The following is a 17,951-nucleotide window of genomic DNA, read 5'->3' as shown; positions in this document are numbered from 1 at the left end:
ATCTATTAAAATAGATTTTAATTATTAAGCATAGTAAAATTTAAAGCATGAAGAAACAATATATATCAGTGGTAGGTAAATTATTGGCACAGTTGATTCTGAAGGTTGACTTAAACTGAATTTAGAAAAAACAAGCTAATCTGGGATAATCACATTAATTCATTCAGGGGTGGTCATGTCAGCTAAACTTCAATATACTGTTTGTGAACATAACAAGGGAAATTGGGGTTAGTGGATTTAACTTATTCAAATGGACTTTACACAAAGGGGTACATTTTTCCACTATTCTAATTGATCTCTCTGTTTTTTGCCTCCAACATATATTTGATGACAGGATGTTGGATGGTTATCTAACTATATATAGGCATATCAGATGAGGCTGTGTTTTTTTACAACAGAGGAGAATAGTGGGATTTTATTCAGGTGTAGAAAATTAAGCAAGTTAAAGACCAAGAAATATTTCATACTTTCCTTGACAGAGAAGTCAAGAACCAAGAGACTCAGATACATGTAGATTTGTTGGTAGAGAGATGAAAGTGAAGCTAAGTTTAAAAAAAATCTCCAAAATAGTCCAACAAAAGTCATCATCCTGATGACTTGAAGAGCTGTGATTATTCATCTGTAATGGTGCAGACCTCAGAAGTGAGAATAATTTAGATAGCCTTATGGGTGGAATAGCCTTCCTCATGCCCGAACCTTCAATGATTTTATAATCTTTTTTGAACTCTGACAGATATTGTTGATGCATTTTTAATTTTTTAATACAAGTTCTGGTTCTCAGTTTTAGTTTTTGTTGTAAACATGCACCCTTTTGAAGAAATGTCCTCAACAAACAGACAGACCCTTACATGCACATACAACCACACATATTTTAGTTTTAGTTTTAAAGGCACCTGATTTTCACTGAGTACTTGAATTTCTCCCTTCTTTAATCAGGCTTCCAGATGAGATTGCACAGCAGTGGAAGATTCCACAAGCTTTTGTAAACTTTCTCATCCAGAAAACAGAGAGGCCAGGAAAAAGACACGCAAAGTCAAAAACTGATATTACCTCAACTTGACTTCTGTTCTGAAATTTCCTTTAATTTAATCCTTTTAGGGTCCTGGCACAAATGAAAATGTGTTGATTGAACTTATTGCTTCAAGAACCAACCAGCAATTAAGAGAAATAAAGCAAGCCTACCAAGGAGGTTGATGGTTTGATGTCTTTTTTTTTATTGCATCCAGCACCTAAAGGGGGTGTACGATTTGCCAAATTCAATGTTCAAAAATTGTTTTAGAGCTTTCAGTTTTATTTGTGATGCAAGTTAGAAGACAAGCTGGGGTAATAAGAATAGTTTAATAAGAGTTTGCTATGGTAGTAAGTGCAGATGGTTTAAAGTGTTGCCGATTAACCTATTAATTAAATTAACAACAGTGTGATAACATGTTGTTAGTTTATCACTCTCCTGTAGATTCTCTGCTTGGATTAGCAACTTAAATCAATGTTCTATAGAGTTCCAGGATCAGTAAATATATACAAGGAGCTGTCCAATAAATGAGATTATTTAACTCCTCCAGTTTGTTCTAACGCACAAACTGTGTCGTGTGCCTTTTCTTGTAATCCTTTTTGATTTATGGTTAACAAAATCAACTCCAATTTAGAACTAACAATGGGGCAGCAGAATGGTGAAGTTAGTAAATTTGCAGCATCCAGTGTTGTGAGTGTTGGAGTATGCTTGTTTTCCCCGTGACTGGTCAGCTTTCCTCCTGGTGCTCTGGTTTCCTGTCACGTTCCAAAAATGTAAATTACTCCACAGTTTAGCTAGGTGGTAAAATATATTTTTTTTTCTGGTGGCAGGGCTGGGGGTGAGAATGTTTGGAATGTGGAGAGGGTAAATTAGAAGGAAAATTTCTGGGAAATGGGATCGCTCCATGAGTATCAACCTTTATTATCTATATCTTTTGAAGAGCAGATTTATTGATAATTTTAATTGCCTCAGAACCTGGAAGTAAATGAGCATTTTCTGTTAAATGGAATTTGGGTATCTCTGCAGTGGTTATGTAGCATGAGCTCTGGATTAAATAAACAAGCACTTTTACTGCTGTAGGAAGAGATGACCGGCAATGTTACATCCATATTGTGAATGAGTATTCATATACAATAAATAAATTGCAACCTGTGCAAATCTAATGTTCACATTTGCCACACTTGAAAGTCTCACTTCTTGTTCCTATCAACCACACTTCTCCTTGGGACCTGTGGTCTTCTTGTTTTGGTAGTTCCAGTTCTGCCTGGAGAAAATATAAACTGGATTGATTAAACAGTAAGCTAATGTGACCTTTCCAAAGCTGAAGCATTATATAAAGGTGCTTTAGACAACTATAATTACCAATTCTGAATGATGCTCAGGATTTCTAATTTTAGCAATGATAACAACAGACAGACATATTATTGGTTCAATATGAAAAGTATAAAGGCTGAGGGTTTTCTTGAACTCTCAGGATCAAAAAGGGCCTGAAGAATTGCCCAAATCCGCTGCAATGGTAATAAGAGCATTTGTCACACGAAGGGAAAGCTCAAAGATAACAATTACAAGTGCAAACCTATAAAATGAATCTAAGTTTTAATAAATGATGGGGTCACCATAGATAAATTTTGTTCTGACAACCTAACGACTTGCAACCAATGATCATTCTGAATGTTGGATTAAAATAAGCAATTCTTTAATGCAGGAAAATTGTAATGATACAGATTGCTTTCTGCCTCAGTGAGGTCTGCTAGGCTGCTCTAGCAATGAGGAAACAGACAGTCGTCATAAATTAATCACTTTCTGATTGGCAATGACTGAGATAAAAACACCAAAGCTGATAAATTCGATTACTCACCTATAGTTAGGAAACACAGTTGTTTCATTGTTAGGTTACTACAAAGGGATTTGACAGATTAAGCCAGTAGGTAAACATATGTGAAATGGAGTTATAGTAAGAGAAATATGAAGTTCAGTTTGACAGGGGAAAATATTATCAATTAAACATTGGGAACTTGTATTTAGATATGTGTTAATGTTCCAGTTCATAATTTACTAAAGACGAATATGTAGATCTAAAATGTAATCAGGGAAGCTAATAAAATGATCATTTATTGCTAAGTTACATGAATACTAATGTATAGAGGCTATGTAGGGCATTGGTCAGACCACATTGGGACCACCGTGTGTAGTATTGCTCTTAAGTAAGGATGTCAATAAGTTGGAAGTAGTTCTGAAAATGTTTACTGGACGAATGCCTTGAATCATGGGTTGTATAATATGGAAAAATTGGGCAACCTATACTTGTACTTTAAGCACATCTTCCCAACCCTCCCCACCACCACAACTCTGCTTTCTACAGAGATTGTTCCCGACGTGACTCCCTTGTTCATTCATCCCTCCCCACTGATCTCCCCTTGGCAGTAATCCTTGCAAGCGGAGCAAGTGCTACACCTGCCCCTACACCTCCTCCCTCATTACCATTCAGGGCCCCAACCAGTCCTTCCAGGTGAGGTGACACTGCACCTGTGAGTCTGTTGGGATCATCTACTGTATCCGGTGCTCCTGGTGTGGCCTCCTGTATATCGGTGAGACCCAATGTAGATTGGGAGACCGCTTCACTGAGCACCCATAGTCCGTCCACCAGAAAAAGCAGGATCTTCCCATTCCCATTCCTCTATGTCAGTTCATGGTCCCCTCTACTGTTGTGATGAGGCCACACTCAGAATGGAGGAACAACATCTTATATTCTGTCTGGGTAGCCTCCAACCTGATGGCATGAACATTGACTTCTTGAACTTCTGGTAATGCACCCTCCCACGTTCACTATTCCCCATTCCCTTTTTTCCTCTCATCTTATCTCCTTGCCGGCCCATCACCTCCCTCTGGTGCTCCTCCCACTTTTCATTCTTCCAATGTCTTCTGTCCTCTCCTATCAGATTCCCCCTTCTCCAGCCCTGTACCTCTTTCACCAATCAGCTTCCCAGCTCTTTACTTCATCCCTCCCCCCCCTCCCGGTTTCACCTATCACCTTGTGTTTCTTCCTCACCCCCCCCCGACCTTCTAACTCTGACTCCTCATCTTTTTATCTCCAGTCCTGATAAAGGGTCGATAAAGGCCCAAAACGTCGACTATACTCTTTTCCGTAAATGCTGCCTGACCTGCTGAGTTCTTCCAGCATTTTGTGTGTGTTGCTTGGATTTCCAGCATCTGCAGATTTTCTCTTGCCTATACTTGTGTCTGCTGGGATTCAGAAATTGATACTCAACTGATTTGAAACGTAAAGGATCTCAGTGGGTCTTGAGAGGAATGATATGCAGAATAAATGTGAAAATCTAGAATTTGGTGTTTCTTTAAAAATATGTAGTCTTTGAGTTAAGATGAAGCAATTTCAGGGTTCATTTCCCCAAATATAGACTTTCTGAGAGGGCGACCATGCTCTTCCAGAAACTTCCTTCTGCACACACTGTGCTTCCCAACAGTACTTGGCCACTCTCTCCTGCCCTTGGAGTCTGTGCTCATCCCTGGCAACACATCCAATAGATGGAAGAGTGGCATAACACCTGAAGGGCTGCTGCTTGAGGTCAAACCCCAACAAATACATGGTAGTTGTAAGATAAGTTTGACCGGTAATGTCTGGTGTTCCTGAAAATGAGTAATATTGTACAGGAGAGCCAATAGCAAAACTTCTGAATGGACACAAGTGAATTCGGTGAACTGTGAACAGGACAGGGAGGGTGCTGATCTGTTTTAACACATTGGTAACCAATGCCCATGAATTTCAAGTCACCTTTAAGAAGTACAGAAACTCTTTTCACATGGTGGTCAAGATGGTTCTTACTAGCACTATGTATTTTCTTAAATGAAATCCACATAAAATCCTCCGACTACTCACGTTAGAATGTTATTGAAATCTTTGTTATTGATACAAGTGATATCTTGAAAATGCAAATAGTTAAGTTACTATTATCCTTAATTGATCCAAAATTTTTACTTTAAATATATTTTATTTAACTTATTGTGACTAGAGTTGTTCTCTTGTCATTTTTGAGTTCATTGAATTCATTTGTTCCTATTTCATTTCTGTAATTCTTGTAATAACTGAGAACAAAAGATTCACAACTTACTCCACCAATGATATCTTCCTAGAATATGTAAGTGACTTGGCAAAGGATATTACTGAAGAAACATCTGGAGATTTTAGAAGGGCCTTACTCCTCTTGCTGGAGGTACTTCATCAAATAATTCTTTTTATGCATGTTTTATCACACAGGGAGCTTTGCCTTACTCCATGTGAAAATGTCTGTACATTTCACCATAAAAATACAATCCATTAGAGTGTATAATCATATTATGGATGACTGACTTAAGAAGAAAAGAGATTTTATTTATATAGCACTTTAGCATGTCTGCATGATGCTCAAGGTGCATTACTAATTTCAATTGCTTTCGAAGTGCAACCATTTCAAAGGATTTACTTTCTTGAGGACATTTCATTTCAGAGCAGATCATATCAGTCCCATTGAAGGTTGGGATACTTTTGTTTGGATTGTGGGTTGTAATAGTACTTTAGATTCTCAACTAAATTCTTTTAGGTAATTGATTTCCAAAAATTAAAAAACCCTAATTCTAAAACATACCGCCAATGTATCAGAACCTGAAAGAAATAAAATATTTATTTCCTCAGGGTTAAGACTTTGATCCAACTTGAAAGATAACCAAATAATTTTCATGGATAAGAGGTTTAGTGGCTGCAGGGAGAATGTGGTTAGTAAGTGCTAAGACAGGAGCAGCTCTTTCTGTACTGAGTGTTATTAAACCACTGTATTTAATATGTAAGCTTTTCATTATTTTGTTTAACACCAGGCTCGAAGGGATGAAAACTGTCAGGGTGTGGATGAAAGACTTTTTAAAAGTGATGCAGAGGTATGTTATTGTTTAAATTAGTCTAATTAGTCATCTGGTAAGATGGCGGCACACTCAGATGCACTGGCTTCTACAGAGTCAACCAAAGGGGTTATTGTCTTTTTTAAATGTAATTTTTATGATTGCAAAACCTGGATGGACACTAAGAACTTCAGGTACTGCATGTCTCCCTCATCAGCGAGTTGCTCATTGGCAGAGAAACTGAAGGAGCTGGCTGGACTTGATGCAGACTGAGATGCTGCCTGCGACACAGAGGTGTTGGTGTGCGAAGGTGGTGTGCAGTCTAACAGCGAGTGATTGTCTTAGTCACTTCTCTTATGAACACGGCACATTCAAAATCTATTGAAAAAGTAAGAAGCATAATGAACTCAACGAAGAAACTTTCCTGAAACCTGCCTCTTGGTCAAATTAATTCTTCTCCAATGAAAGAATGAAGTCACTGAGTTAGCACAACATTAATCAGTGTAGATTCAGTGAACAGATATCCCAGTATAAGTCTTGGGGAACCGTGCAAAGTTGGAACTCCACTACTAGATTCTATGAGGACCATAGTTGGGAATTTCCCAACAGATGCCTCCCAAAACATTTGGGACTTAATTGTTTGCATCTGTTGGGGAGAGAAATTGATTTTCCATTGAAGGAAGGAAATGCCAGTTCTTCCATGAAAAACTGCTAGCATATCTCAGGAAAATCCCGGCATCTGGATAACCACTCTTGTCCAATGGAATGCATACACTAAAATTGCATAGGTGATCATTTCAACAACTGAGCAGTAGGATTGTGGAAGCAGTTACTCTGCACAAACTCTTTATCCTTCTCTCCTAATGATATTCAGATCTCTGCATTTGTGCTAATTTGTGTCTTACCAGCAAAGAGCGTCATTATCTCTGGAGTGCTCTGATTTTATTAGACAATAAATGCATTTTTATCACTATTATTAATCAGTTAATAGTCAAATTCTAATTTTAAGAAAACACATCATTCAAACTTGCTTATTCCTGTGGTTTTATTATTTGGTCATTATGAAGTTAAAAACACAGGTTATGGCCCAGTTTTTACTAGAAGATGAAAATATTCTTATGGATGGCTACCACAAAGAATATGAAAGAACCAATTGGTCATGAAGTCCACTACTTCAAACGTATCATGTACAATTTGTACCAAGGTTGGACTCTTACCACCATTTTCTGTTATTGCAACCACTACAGCTGGAGACATTTCTGTAACCATTGCTGTTCATATTCTAGGCACTTTTCAAGGCTGGTGAGAAGAGACTGGGAACCGATGAAATTAAATTTATAGAGGTCCTATGCTTAAGGAGCCCATCACAGCTGCAAATGAGTAAGAAATTCATTTGATACTGTTTTCATTTCACTCCAAAGTCTGAATAAATAAAATAAATATGTTTCTTATTTTCTTTGTGCTAGCATTTGATGAATATAAACTCATTACCAACAAGACCATGGAAGACAGCATTAAAAGTGAAATGTCTGGAGATTTGAAGAAACTGATGTTGTCATTGGGTGAGTCAAATTAAATGTTGAATGTTCAACATTGAGAACAGCAGTGATAAATAATACGTGGAGTTTTGTGCACATATTCTGTTATTCCTCTGACGTTTATCAGCTTCTCCTTTTGAAGTGAAGCTGTTTCTATTTTGTAACAGCTTTGGGTGCATTGCGAAAGCAGTTATTACCATTAGTTGTGGTTAGTTGAAGTATCTGTTCAAAGACCACAGCTGAGCCTGGGTAGTGATAGCACTGACCACTGGTTATTTGACCAGATGGGCTTCTACAGGTGATTGCAATAATTTCCGCCACTAATGCAAACAAACCTAATGGATCTGAAGTTTGTTAGACTTCAGTGTTTTCTAGTTACATACTGCATTAATTCAAAATAAAATCTCATCCATGTTTTCAAATCTTTTGTGGACTCATTACCCTCTCTATCCGTATAATCTTCTCATTGCTGTACCCTGCAATGAGATTTCCATATTCCTACGCTTCTGTCTAGTTGTACAACTCCAAATTTAATTGTTCCACCATTTATCACCATTTTCCAATTCATTAAACTTGGGAATTACTTTAATTTCACTTAGCCATTTTCTTACTTCTGTAAGGTACTTCTTAAAACCAACCATTTTGATCATTATTCATGTCTTTGCATATAAACAGCATCAATATTTTGACTGATGACACTCTTGCAAGACAAACTTACTCTGGTAAATGTGTTCTACAAGCCAAAGGAGAAGTTGTTCTGTCCATGATAAGTTTTGGTATTTTTAAGGAGCCATAGAAAGCAGAGGTCCTGGAATTGTGGTAGCCGGAATCATCCAGAAAGACAGTTATTTAGCAAGGTATGAACCACGTTGAGATATGTCTATCACCTCCTTATATGAAACCACCAGCAGTTCAGAAAAAAAATTGGGAATTTCATCTACGTCTTCGGGAATGTTCCAGAATCTGTGTACTGTTCTGTACACAGATTCTGTAGATGATGTAAGTCCAGAACAACACACAAAATGCTGGAATGGAAGGCGAGGAAAGGGTGAGGGGAAACTACTGGAAATTAGAGAAATTAGTGTTCATGCTAACATGTTGGAGGCTACCTAGACGGAATATGAGCCACTCTCAGGTTGGAGGAGCAAGACCTCGTATTCTGTCTGCGTAGCTTCCAACCTGACGGCATGACCCTCAATTTCTCTAACTTCCAGTAACTTCCCCCCCTCTCATCTTACCTCTATTCTTCTCCTCACCTATCTATCACTATTACCTTTCCTTTCAGCCGTGATCCACCTTCCTCTCTTTTCAGATTCCTTCAGCCCTTACCTTTTCCACCAATCACCTTCCAGCTTTTCACTCTATCTCCCCCTCTCTCATCACATACCTTCCACTCCCCCCCCCACCTTCTTATTCTGGTTTCTTCCCCCTTCCTTTCCAGTCCTGATGAAGGGGCTCATCCTGAAACATCGACTGTTTACTCCCCTTCGCAGATGCTGAGTTCCTCCAGCATTTTGTGCGTGTTGCTCTGTTCTGGAGTGAATGAATTGTGTGAGATTACATTCAGTTTACAGTATGATGCTAAAATACATTATAGGGTGTGCTTAGACACATCGTCACTGATATAACCTGGGGTCATTGGGTATTTCATGTCTTTTAACATCAGACACTCTCACCGAGTCAACCTAGCCAGGGCTAATCTGGTCCTGGCTTGTGTCCCAGCAACAGTGGTCCACACATCACTCCTCTTGAAACCTAGCTTTCTGGAGGCTCGCTCAGCGGCTTCAGAAGGCTCTTTTCTTTGCAGCCTAAGTAATGCCAAGGAGAGGGTTGGTTCTGCACATTCTCTACACGCTTGCATTGTGCCCTCCACCCCTGCCTCTGGCACTACTCTGCCACTTCCCGGTAATTGGCTTGTGTTCAAACACCTCCTCAGTCTGGTCTTCCCAAGGAACTGTCAGTTCTACCATGACATCTACATCCAGGTTTCTGACAGCGATGATAATGCAATGAAGTCGGGGAACTTTAATTGCTTGCCCAGCTTGACTTTCAGTTGCCAGTCAGACCAAAGGAGTAATATTGATGTTTGTATACTACACAAGCCTTATACCTCCCCCCACCACCCCATGTGTAAATGTCAGCATTTTCCTCCATGATTGTCAGGAAATTTGGGAGGTCTGAACAACTTCTGCAAACTGGGGAATTCGGAACTTCCCCACAGCTCACTGCTGCCAATTTCCCCACAATTATGCCAAGAACTATGATGGCTGAACTTGCACCATTTTAGACCAGGTTGAAGTTAATTGACTCCATTCGATTTAGTGGAGAGGAAAGGATCCTGGAGTAAAAGTAAATTTCAGCTAATATATATTGTTTTTAATTAACTTTATATTCATGTCTTGCAATGTTGTAATGTCCACTTTGTTTAATTTAATTTCTTTCAATTTTAAAATGTTTCAAAAATATGAATGATTATTAACTGTTTTGAATGATTATGAATATCATGAACCTTCTTTAACGCTGGTTCACTCTCAGGTTATGGTTCAGAAAATGTCAAAGCATTTGTTGTCTGGGCTTGTTCAAACAATGCTGTAGAATCCCAGTTAAGGTTAGAAGATCCTGTGCTCCCAGTCAAATGTATTTTTGTGGGCCAGGTGTCCTCTTGGAGATCTACACATGCCACTGATGGATTCAAGTATGGGATATAGTGATTGTTGGCAGCTTTCTGCTCCCAGAAAATTTACATGCCAGAAATTCCGTTTTCCTTTTTCTGCTGTTGGAGAAATGGAGAACCTCCAGACTCCCAGACATCCATAACTGAGAATGCGAACCCTATACTGATAAAATATTTATAATCATTATTACTGTAGTGATGCATGAGGACAAGCTCATTTCAGAACAGTATAAAGGACAAATCCGTATGTGGAGCCAAAACAGATGAGGGAGATCTTAAACAACAGGAATTCTGCAGATGCTGGAAATTCAAGCAACACACATCAAAGTTGCTGGTGAACGCAGCAGGCCAGGCAGCATCTCTAGGAAGAGGTGCAGTCGACGTTTCAGGCCGAGACTCTTCCTGACAAAGGGTCTCGGCCTGAAACGTCGACTGCACCTCTTCCTACAGATGCTGCCTGGTCTGCTGCGTTCACCAGCAACTTTGATGTGTGTTGCAGGGAGATCTTAAATGCATTCTTTCTATCTGTATTTACTCGGTAGGTGGATTCAGAGTATATAGAGGTGAGGCAAAGCAGCCTCTGTACAGATTACAGAGGAGGAAGTGTTGCTATGCTGAGGTAAATCAGGGTGGGTAAATCCCCAGGCCCTGACAAGGCATTCCTTCAGTTCCTAAAGGGAGGCAAGTGTAGAAACTACTGGGTCCTAGCAGAGATATTTAAATCATCCTTAGTAACAGGAGAGACACCAGAGGAATGCCAATGTTGTTCTACTGTTTAAAAAAGGCTCTAAAGAAAACTCAGGAAATTATAGGCCAGTGAGTCTGACGTAATTTGTGGAAAGGTTATTGGAAGTATTCTAAAGGACTGGATATTTAAGTATTTGGACAGACATGGACTGATTAAGGATAGTCAACATGGCTTTGTGCATGGTAGGTCATGTCTAACCAATCTGAGTTTTTCAGGGAAGTTACCGGGAAAGCGGATGAAGGCAAGTCAGTGAATGTTCTCTACATGGACTTTAGCAATGCATTTGTCAAGAAGTTTCAGTCGCTCGACATTCAGGATGAGGTAGTAAATTGGAATAGATATTGGCTTTATGAGAGAAGCCAGAAAGTGGTAATAGAGAGTTGCCTCTCTGACTGGAGGCCTGTGACTAGCGGTGTGCCTCAGGGATCGGTGCTGGGTCCTTTGTTGTTTGTCATCTGGATGATAATGTGGTTAACTGGATCAGAAAATTTGTGGATGACTCCAAGATTGGGGGTGTAGTGGACAGAGGAAGGCTATCATGGCTTGCGTCAGCTGGAAAAATGGGCTGAAAAAATGGCAGATGGGATTTAATGCTGACAAGTACGAGGTTTTGCACTTCTGTAGGACCAGCCAGAGTCCCTCATTCTCTGCTGCAGGGAATAAAGTCCTAACGTATTCAAACTTTCCTTATAACTCAGGTCCTCCATCCCAGCAATATCCTTGTAAATGTTCTCTGTACTCTCTCAATTTGTGGATACTTTCCCTTCATGAAGGTGACTCGAACTTTATGTGATATTTGACTTCACTAGTCTTACACAATTCAATATTACATCCCAACTCCTTTACTCTAAACTGATTTATGAAGACAAGTGTGTCAAAAATTCTCCTTATGATCCTGAGCCTATCTATCTGTGATGCCACTTTCAGGAAATTATTGATCTGTATTCCCAGATCCTTCTTTTCCATCACGCTCCTCAGTGCCTTGAGTTTACTGTGTAAGTCCTACCTTGGTTTGTCCTTCCAAAGTCAAACACCTCACACCTGTCCACACTAACTGCCATTTTCAGCCCATTTTTCCAGATGGTTGGATCCCGCTATTTAAGAAGAAGCTGAATACATGAGGGCAAAATTCATATAAGAAAAATGTAGTGAACTCAGGAGCCTATGTAATAAAATTTTAACTCATCTTGTGAAAATTGTGAAGTATACAGTTCTGTTGAACGTGTATAAAATGCACAGCTCTCTCTAATGCTTATAATGGAGGGTAGGGAGAGAAGAGAATTATTAAACTGGCTCCATGAAATGATTACTTCTGTTTTACTTTGGCTCAGTTCAGTGCTCAAGGTCTACACCTGCCTACTTTGCTGAACGGATCCATAAAAGTGTAAAGGTAGGTTGGAACTGCAAAACAAATTCTTCAGGCTGTTAATCATTTCTGAACTTTTTATACAGATTCCTTCCACGGACCCAGTGGTCATGAAGTTTGCTCAACAAGATTATCTACCCTAAACAAAGAAGAGTTAATATCTAGAAAATGAGAGTTGAATTTTATTTAATCCATTTAATATCAGTGTTGCATTAATACAAACTATTGCCATGCCCTAAAGCAAAAAAGCTGTCACTTTTGCAAGATGAAGATTATATTGCCACCCTAAGCAATCCAGATTGTTTGAGAGGAGATGCAGCTGAACATGAACATGACCTCTCTCTTGTTTAACGTGGGGAAGATGCCATACTCCATTGGCTGCTTTTTCTACTCCTCAAGTTACTATTGGCTTTGAAAGAAAATGTAACATCTTAACTTGACTCATCACTGCTCAGCCTTCCTGCTGAAACTCCCTTGTTAAAGCCTCTACACTTACATTTCAAGTTCAGCCCTTCAATCCCAAAACAACCTTCCTCAAAATGACCATATAACAGACATCCCACTCTGCAAAAACTCATTTCAGGGAGGTAGCACCATCAATTTGAGGGAGACTTCCGGGAGAGGTGGGATGTCTGCAATAGAGTAGCTCCTTAGCAGCTAGCCAGTTAGATTAAATAATGTTAGCTATGCTAATAAATGAATGACACCTGTTAAACTCACCTTTTGCAGTCTTAACCCACCATGGGCAATAGAAAAGTCACTGTTGCAAACAGTGCAGCGAGCAACACTGTCATTATTTGACCCCTATTAGGCAGGGGTACACTTTAGTGTAGTCTGGGGTGACCTACATTTTATATTTTTTTGGAACACTCTGCCATGGCGCTCTCTCTCTCGTGGTCGCTTGCGTGCTCTCAAGCACTCTCACTTGCTTTCTCTCTCACTTGCGCTCTCTCCCTCTCTTGCTCGCGCACTCTCACTTGCTTTCTCTCTCGCTCGCGCTCTCTCCCTCTCTTGCTCGCGCACTCTCGCTTGCTTTCTCTCTCGCTCGCGCGCTCGCTTTCTTGTCTTTGCTCTCGCTCTCTCTCTTGTGTGCGCTCTCTCTCGTGGTTGCTCTCGCGCTCTCTCTTGCTTTTCTCTCGCTCACTCTCAAAAAAATTGATTTCCATGATATTGTATATAATTTGCGGGCATCAGGGAGCCACAATTAATATGCAGGAGACTCCCGGAAGTTCCAGGAGAGGTGGGATGTCTGATATAATAGAACATTCTGCCCTTTAATTTGCTGTTCTATAATGCTAGGTCTCTGATAGAAGTTACTTGGTCTTAATTTTTAAACACACTCTTCAGGTTGCTCCTTTCCCACTTTCCTTGGGTATCTTTATTTCCTCCAATCTCATTCTCTCACCTACATTTGTTTTCAGTCTTTTGCCATTCAATTGACTTTTCCTTGTGTAGACTGTAAGACCTGTAGTCCCGGTTTGCCTTAAATCCTGAAAAGGGCTTCCAAGACTTTTGGGTTTGGTCTTTGTTGACATCTTAACTCAGTACCTTTTAGCCAAATTTATATGACTTTTCAAAATTACAATTAATTGCCTTAATTTTGCATCAAGCATTTGACTGTTGGGGACAGATACTTGAGATAGTTTTCATAATTGCTATTCTGCTCTATATAGCTTGAAAATTACTGTTGCAACCTCACTTAGCACATTCATATGACATTTTCTGCGTAGTTTAAGAGCACAATTAAGTTTTTATTTATTTAAAACCATAAGACCATAGGAGAAAAATTAGGCCATTTGGCCCATCAAGTCTGCTCCGATCCTTTTTCCCGTCCTCAGCCCCATCTCCCGGCCTTCTCCCCATAACTTTTGATGCCATGTCCAATCAAGAACCTATCATGCTCTGCCTTAAATATGCCCAATGACTTGGCCTCCACAGCTTCCTGTGGTAATAAATTCCACAAATTCACCACCATCTGGCTACTGAACTTTCCCCACATCTGTTTTAAATGGACGCTCCTCTATTCTGAGGCTGCGCCCTCTTGTCCTAGACTCCCTCACCATGGGAAACATCCTTTCCACATCTATTCTGTCTAGGCCTTTCAACATTTGAAAGGTTTCAATCAGATACCCACTCATCCTTCTAAATTCCACCGAGTACAGACCCAGAGCTATCAAATGTTCCTCATATGATAACCCTTTCATTCCTGGAATCATCCTTGTGAACCTCCTCTGAGCCCTCTCCAATGCCAGCACATCTTTTCTTAGGTACTTTCCTGTAATACCATGGACTCTTAACTTGTCAAAGGCCTTATGAAAGTCCAGATATACGGCATCTACTACATTCCCTTTAACTATCCTACTTGTAATCTCCTCAAAGAATTCCAGGGAGGATTTTCCCTGAAAGAAACCATGTTGACTTTGTCCTATCTGGTCCTGTGTCACCATGAGCTCCATAACCTCATCCTTAACAATTGACTCCAACATCTTCCCATCCACTACATCAGGCTAACTGTCTATAATTTCCTTTCCGTTGTCTCCCTCCTTTCTTAAAGAGTGGTGTGACACTTGCAATTTTCCAGTCCTCTGGCACCACGCCAGAGTCCAATGATTTTTAAAAGATCATTGCTAATGCCTCCACAATCTCTACTGTTACCTTTTTCAGAACTTTGGTATGTAGTTCCTCTGGTCCGGGTGACTTGTGCACCTTTAGGTCTTTCAGCTTTTTGAGCACCTTCTCTCTTGTAATAGTAACTGCACTCACTTCTCTTCCCTCCCACCCTTCAACATCTTTCACATTGCAAGTGTCTTCCACAGTGAAGACAAATGCAAAATACTCATTTAGTTCATCTACCATCTCCTCGTCTCCCATTATTATCTCTCTGGCCTCATTTTCTAGCAGTCCTATATTCACCCTCATCTCTTTTATTCTTTACGTACTTGAAAAAGCTTTTACTATCCACTTTGATATTGTTTGCTTCCTTGCTTTCATACTTCATCTTTTCCCTCCTAATGATTCTTTTAGTTGTTTTCGGTAGGTTTTGAAAGCTTCCCAATCCTATCTTCCCACTAATTTTTGTTTTGTAGTATGCCCTCTCTTTCACTTTTACATTAGCTTTGACTTCCCTTGTCACCTCACCCACAGCTGTACAGGTCGACCTTCACTAATCTGAACACCTGTTATCCGGTTCCTTCGATAATCCGGCACTGATTATGCTCAATGTGATCCTTCTGTAATTCGGCATTTTCACTAATCCAGCACTCCTCAGGTCACAATGGTGCCGGATTAGTGAAGGCTGACCTGTACTAGTTTGCCATTTGTGTATTTCTTCATTTCTTGATTGATTCAGATACATACGGAATAGGCCTTTTGAGCCACACTGCGATTTAACCCTATCCTAATCATGGAACAATTTATAAAAGCTAATTAACCTACCAACTGGTACCCCTTTGGAACATGGGAGGGAACTGGAGCACTGAGAGGAAACCCATATGGTCACGGGTAGGATCTACAAATTCCTTATAGAAAGTGGTGGGAAATTTATTTAAAGCTTCAAATTGCCTGAGGAGAGAGAAATTTATTGATAACCCAATGTTTGTTGAGAAATGTGTTAATGAAAATTTTCCATGTCTAGGATCAAATGAAAACCGCGCAGCCTTCATGCTCAAATGTTATCATACACACAGTGCAACACCTGAACAAAACACAACTGAAAAATTACTTCCATAATAATTACTTTTTCTAATTTGGTTTATATACACCTTTCTGCCTTCACAGATACTGTTTGATCTGTTGATTTCTTCTAATGTTCTGCTTTTTTTGATGGGTGTGGAAGCCAAATTATTGGAAGTATTTAAAGTGAAGATAGATGCACAATTAAAAGATTGGAAAACTAAGGGCTATGGGGACCATGTATAGATCAGAAGACCATTGTAAATCAACCATGATAGTATTTTTTGTTGGAGCAAGATTGAGGGGCCCAGTGCCCTACAGCTGCTCGTATTTCCCTGTGTTCTTGTGAGCATCATGTATCTGAACAAGACTGAAATAGTAAATATTGAACCTAAAAGGTTATCCTTAATGTAAAATAGTAAATGTATGATTTGTACGCCCCCTGTGTTCATACCATATAAGTGGAGATCTTCACAGGATGCATGACACTTTTGAATGTTGAAATATTACATGTAGATATGCTTCCTATCTAGCCAATTATCATTCTCAATGTAATGAAGAGTGTGGAATTCTTTTCAGGGGGTTGGGACTGATGAACGTACTCTCTCAAGAATATTAGTCACCAGATCAGAAATTGACCTGTTGGACATTCAAGATGAATATATGAAAGCCTATGGCAAATCCTTGTATGCCACAATTGAGGTAGGTCTTAAATTCTCATGGTAAATATAGTTCTGACTCATCTGGTTTCCCTCTCAGTTTTGGTCATCGTAAGCTCTAGGCTCTTTTCAGTGCTCCTTGGCAGATATTGTGGAGTTTCAGATTTCTCTAAGATCAGCAGTAATTGTAAGAGCTGCATCTCACTCCACCACATCATCCAATAATCACGGAGCCACTTCACAGAATGAGGAAGAACGTAAAGGCAGTTGATGTAGGTCAGTGCTTTGTGAGATACCACTGACCATCCTCAAGGAACGTGTGGAGCAATTGGTGTAATGAGCAAAACCTTGTATGTGTCTGGTTCAGGACATGTGTCTTCTGTTGGGTCTCAGCATCCTCTCCCACCTGCTTTATCGTAATGCACCTTAATGATGTATAAGAAGGGACACGGCAAATCCACCACTGCAGAAACTTATTTAGTGGACCTGTATTGACTTCTTCAGTAGGAGGCATATTTTTACCGAAATGGAAAAAATCTACAACTGAATGAAGTATGGAGGGATCTATGGGGTCTTGTGCATAGATCACCAAAGGTTAGCAGGCAAATGCTGCAAAACGAGAGCATATATCATATTGATGTTTGTTGCTAAAGGGTTGGAGTTGAGAAATGGGGAATGTGTTTCAATTGTACAGGGTGTTAATGAGATACACCTGGAGTACTATTCAGTTTAGGTCCCCTTTCTAACAAAGAATATAGTAGCATTGGAAGCAGTCAAAGTGAGATTCACTAGACTAATTCCCAGGTTGAGAGGATTGTCCTATTAAGGAGGACCGTACAGATTGGGTGTCTATTCTTTGGAAGTTAGAAGGATAAGGAGTGATCTTATTCAAACATATTGGATCCTAAGGGGGCAAGAATGCAGAGATTTTTCACTAGCTAGCAGATCTCAAATGAAGGGACAAAGTTTCAGGTAAGGGGTTGGGCATTTAAAACTGAGGTGGGTAAAATTTTCTCAGAGAATCCCTACCCCAGAGAGCTACTTATTGAAGTATTAAAAGTGGAGGTAGATACATTTTTGAAAGATCGGGGGATTGAGGACTTTGGGAATCTGGCACAGAGGAGGAGTTGAGGCCTGAGATATGAGGGGTGATTGATACGTTCGTGGCCTAATGTAGAAGGACTCAATTTTAGAAAACCTAGCACATTTATTTTTTAACATAGTCCCCTCCTACATTTATACACTTAGTCCAGTGGTTGTGGAGCATATGGATCCCTTCTTTGTAGAAGTCAGCGTCTTGGACCTCCAGAAAGTGGTCCACAGCAGGGGTGATTGATAAGTTTGTGGCCTAAGGTAGAAAGAGATGAGTTATTAACTCCAAACTTTCTGCATAATCAC

General features: G+C 39.8%; 1 protein-coding gene and 1 long non-coding RNA gene across 3 annotated transcripts in view; one reads left to right on the top strand and one right to left on the bottom strand.

The window, feature by feature from the left end:
* LOC134344175 (uncharacterized) overlaps window positions 1-17,951 on the bottom strand; it is a 73,365-nt gene that overhangs the window by 6,897 nt on the left and 48,517 nt on the right. Inside the window, exon 5 of the long non-coding RNA XR_010017379.1 lies at window positions 2,159-2,273. This is a non-coding gene — a long non-coding RNA (uncharacterized LOC134344175). The remainder of the gene's footprint in view (window positions 1-2,158; window positions 2,274-17,951) is intronic.
* The window catches only part of anxa3a (annexin A3a), a 78,798-nt gene that overhangs the window by 55,503 nt on the left and 5,344 nt on the right, over window positions 1-17,951 (top strand). For both annotated transcript variants that reach the window (XM_063043535.1, XM_063043534.1), the window contains exons 7-13: window positions 1,099-1,189; window positions 5,159-5,238; window positions 5,876-5,935; window positions 7,183-7,276; window positions 7,363-7,458; window positions 12,188-12,246; window positions 16,474-16,596. In XM_063043535.1, the coding sequence (XP_062899605.1) occupies window positions 1,099-1,189; window positions 5,159-5,238; window positions 5,876-5,935; window positions 7,183-7,276; window positions 7,363-7,458; window positions 12,188-12,246; window positions 16,474-16,596 (603 nt within the window). The remainder of the gene's footprint in view (window positions 1-1,098; window positions 1,190-5,158; window positions 5,239-5,875; window positions 5,936-7,182; window positions 7,277-7,362; window positions 7,459-12,187; window positions 12,247-16,473; window positions 16,597-17,951) is intronic.

The sequence above is a fragment of the Mobula hypostoma genome, chromosome 3 (genome assembly GCF_963921235.1).
Source record: "Mobula hypostoma chromosome 3, sMobHyp1.1, whole genome shotgun sequence".
NCBI lineage: Eukaryota > Metazoa > Chordata > Chondrichthyes > Myliobatiformes > Myliobatidae > Mobula > Mobula hypostoma.
Note: the sequence above shows the minus strand (reverse complement) of the source record. Positions and strands in the feature narration are given on the sequence as shown.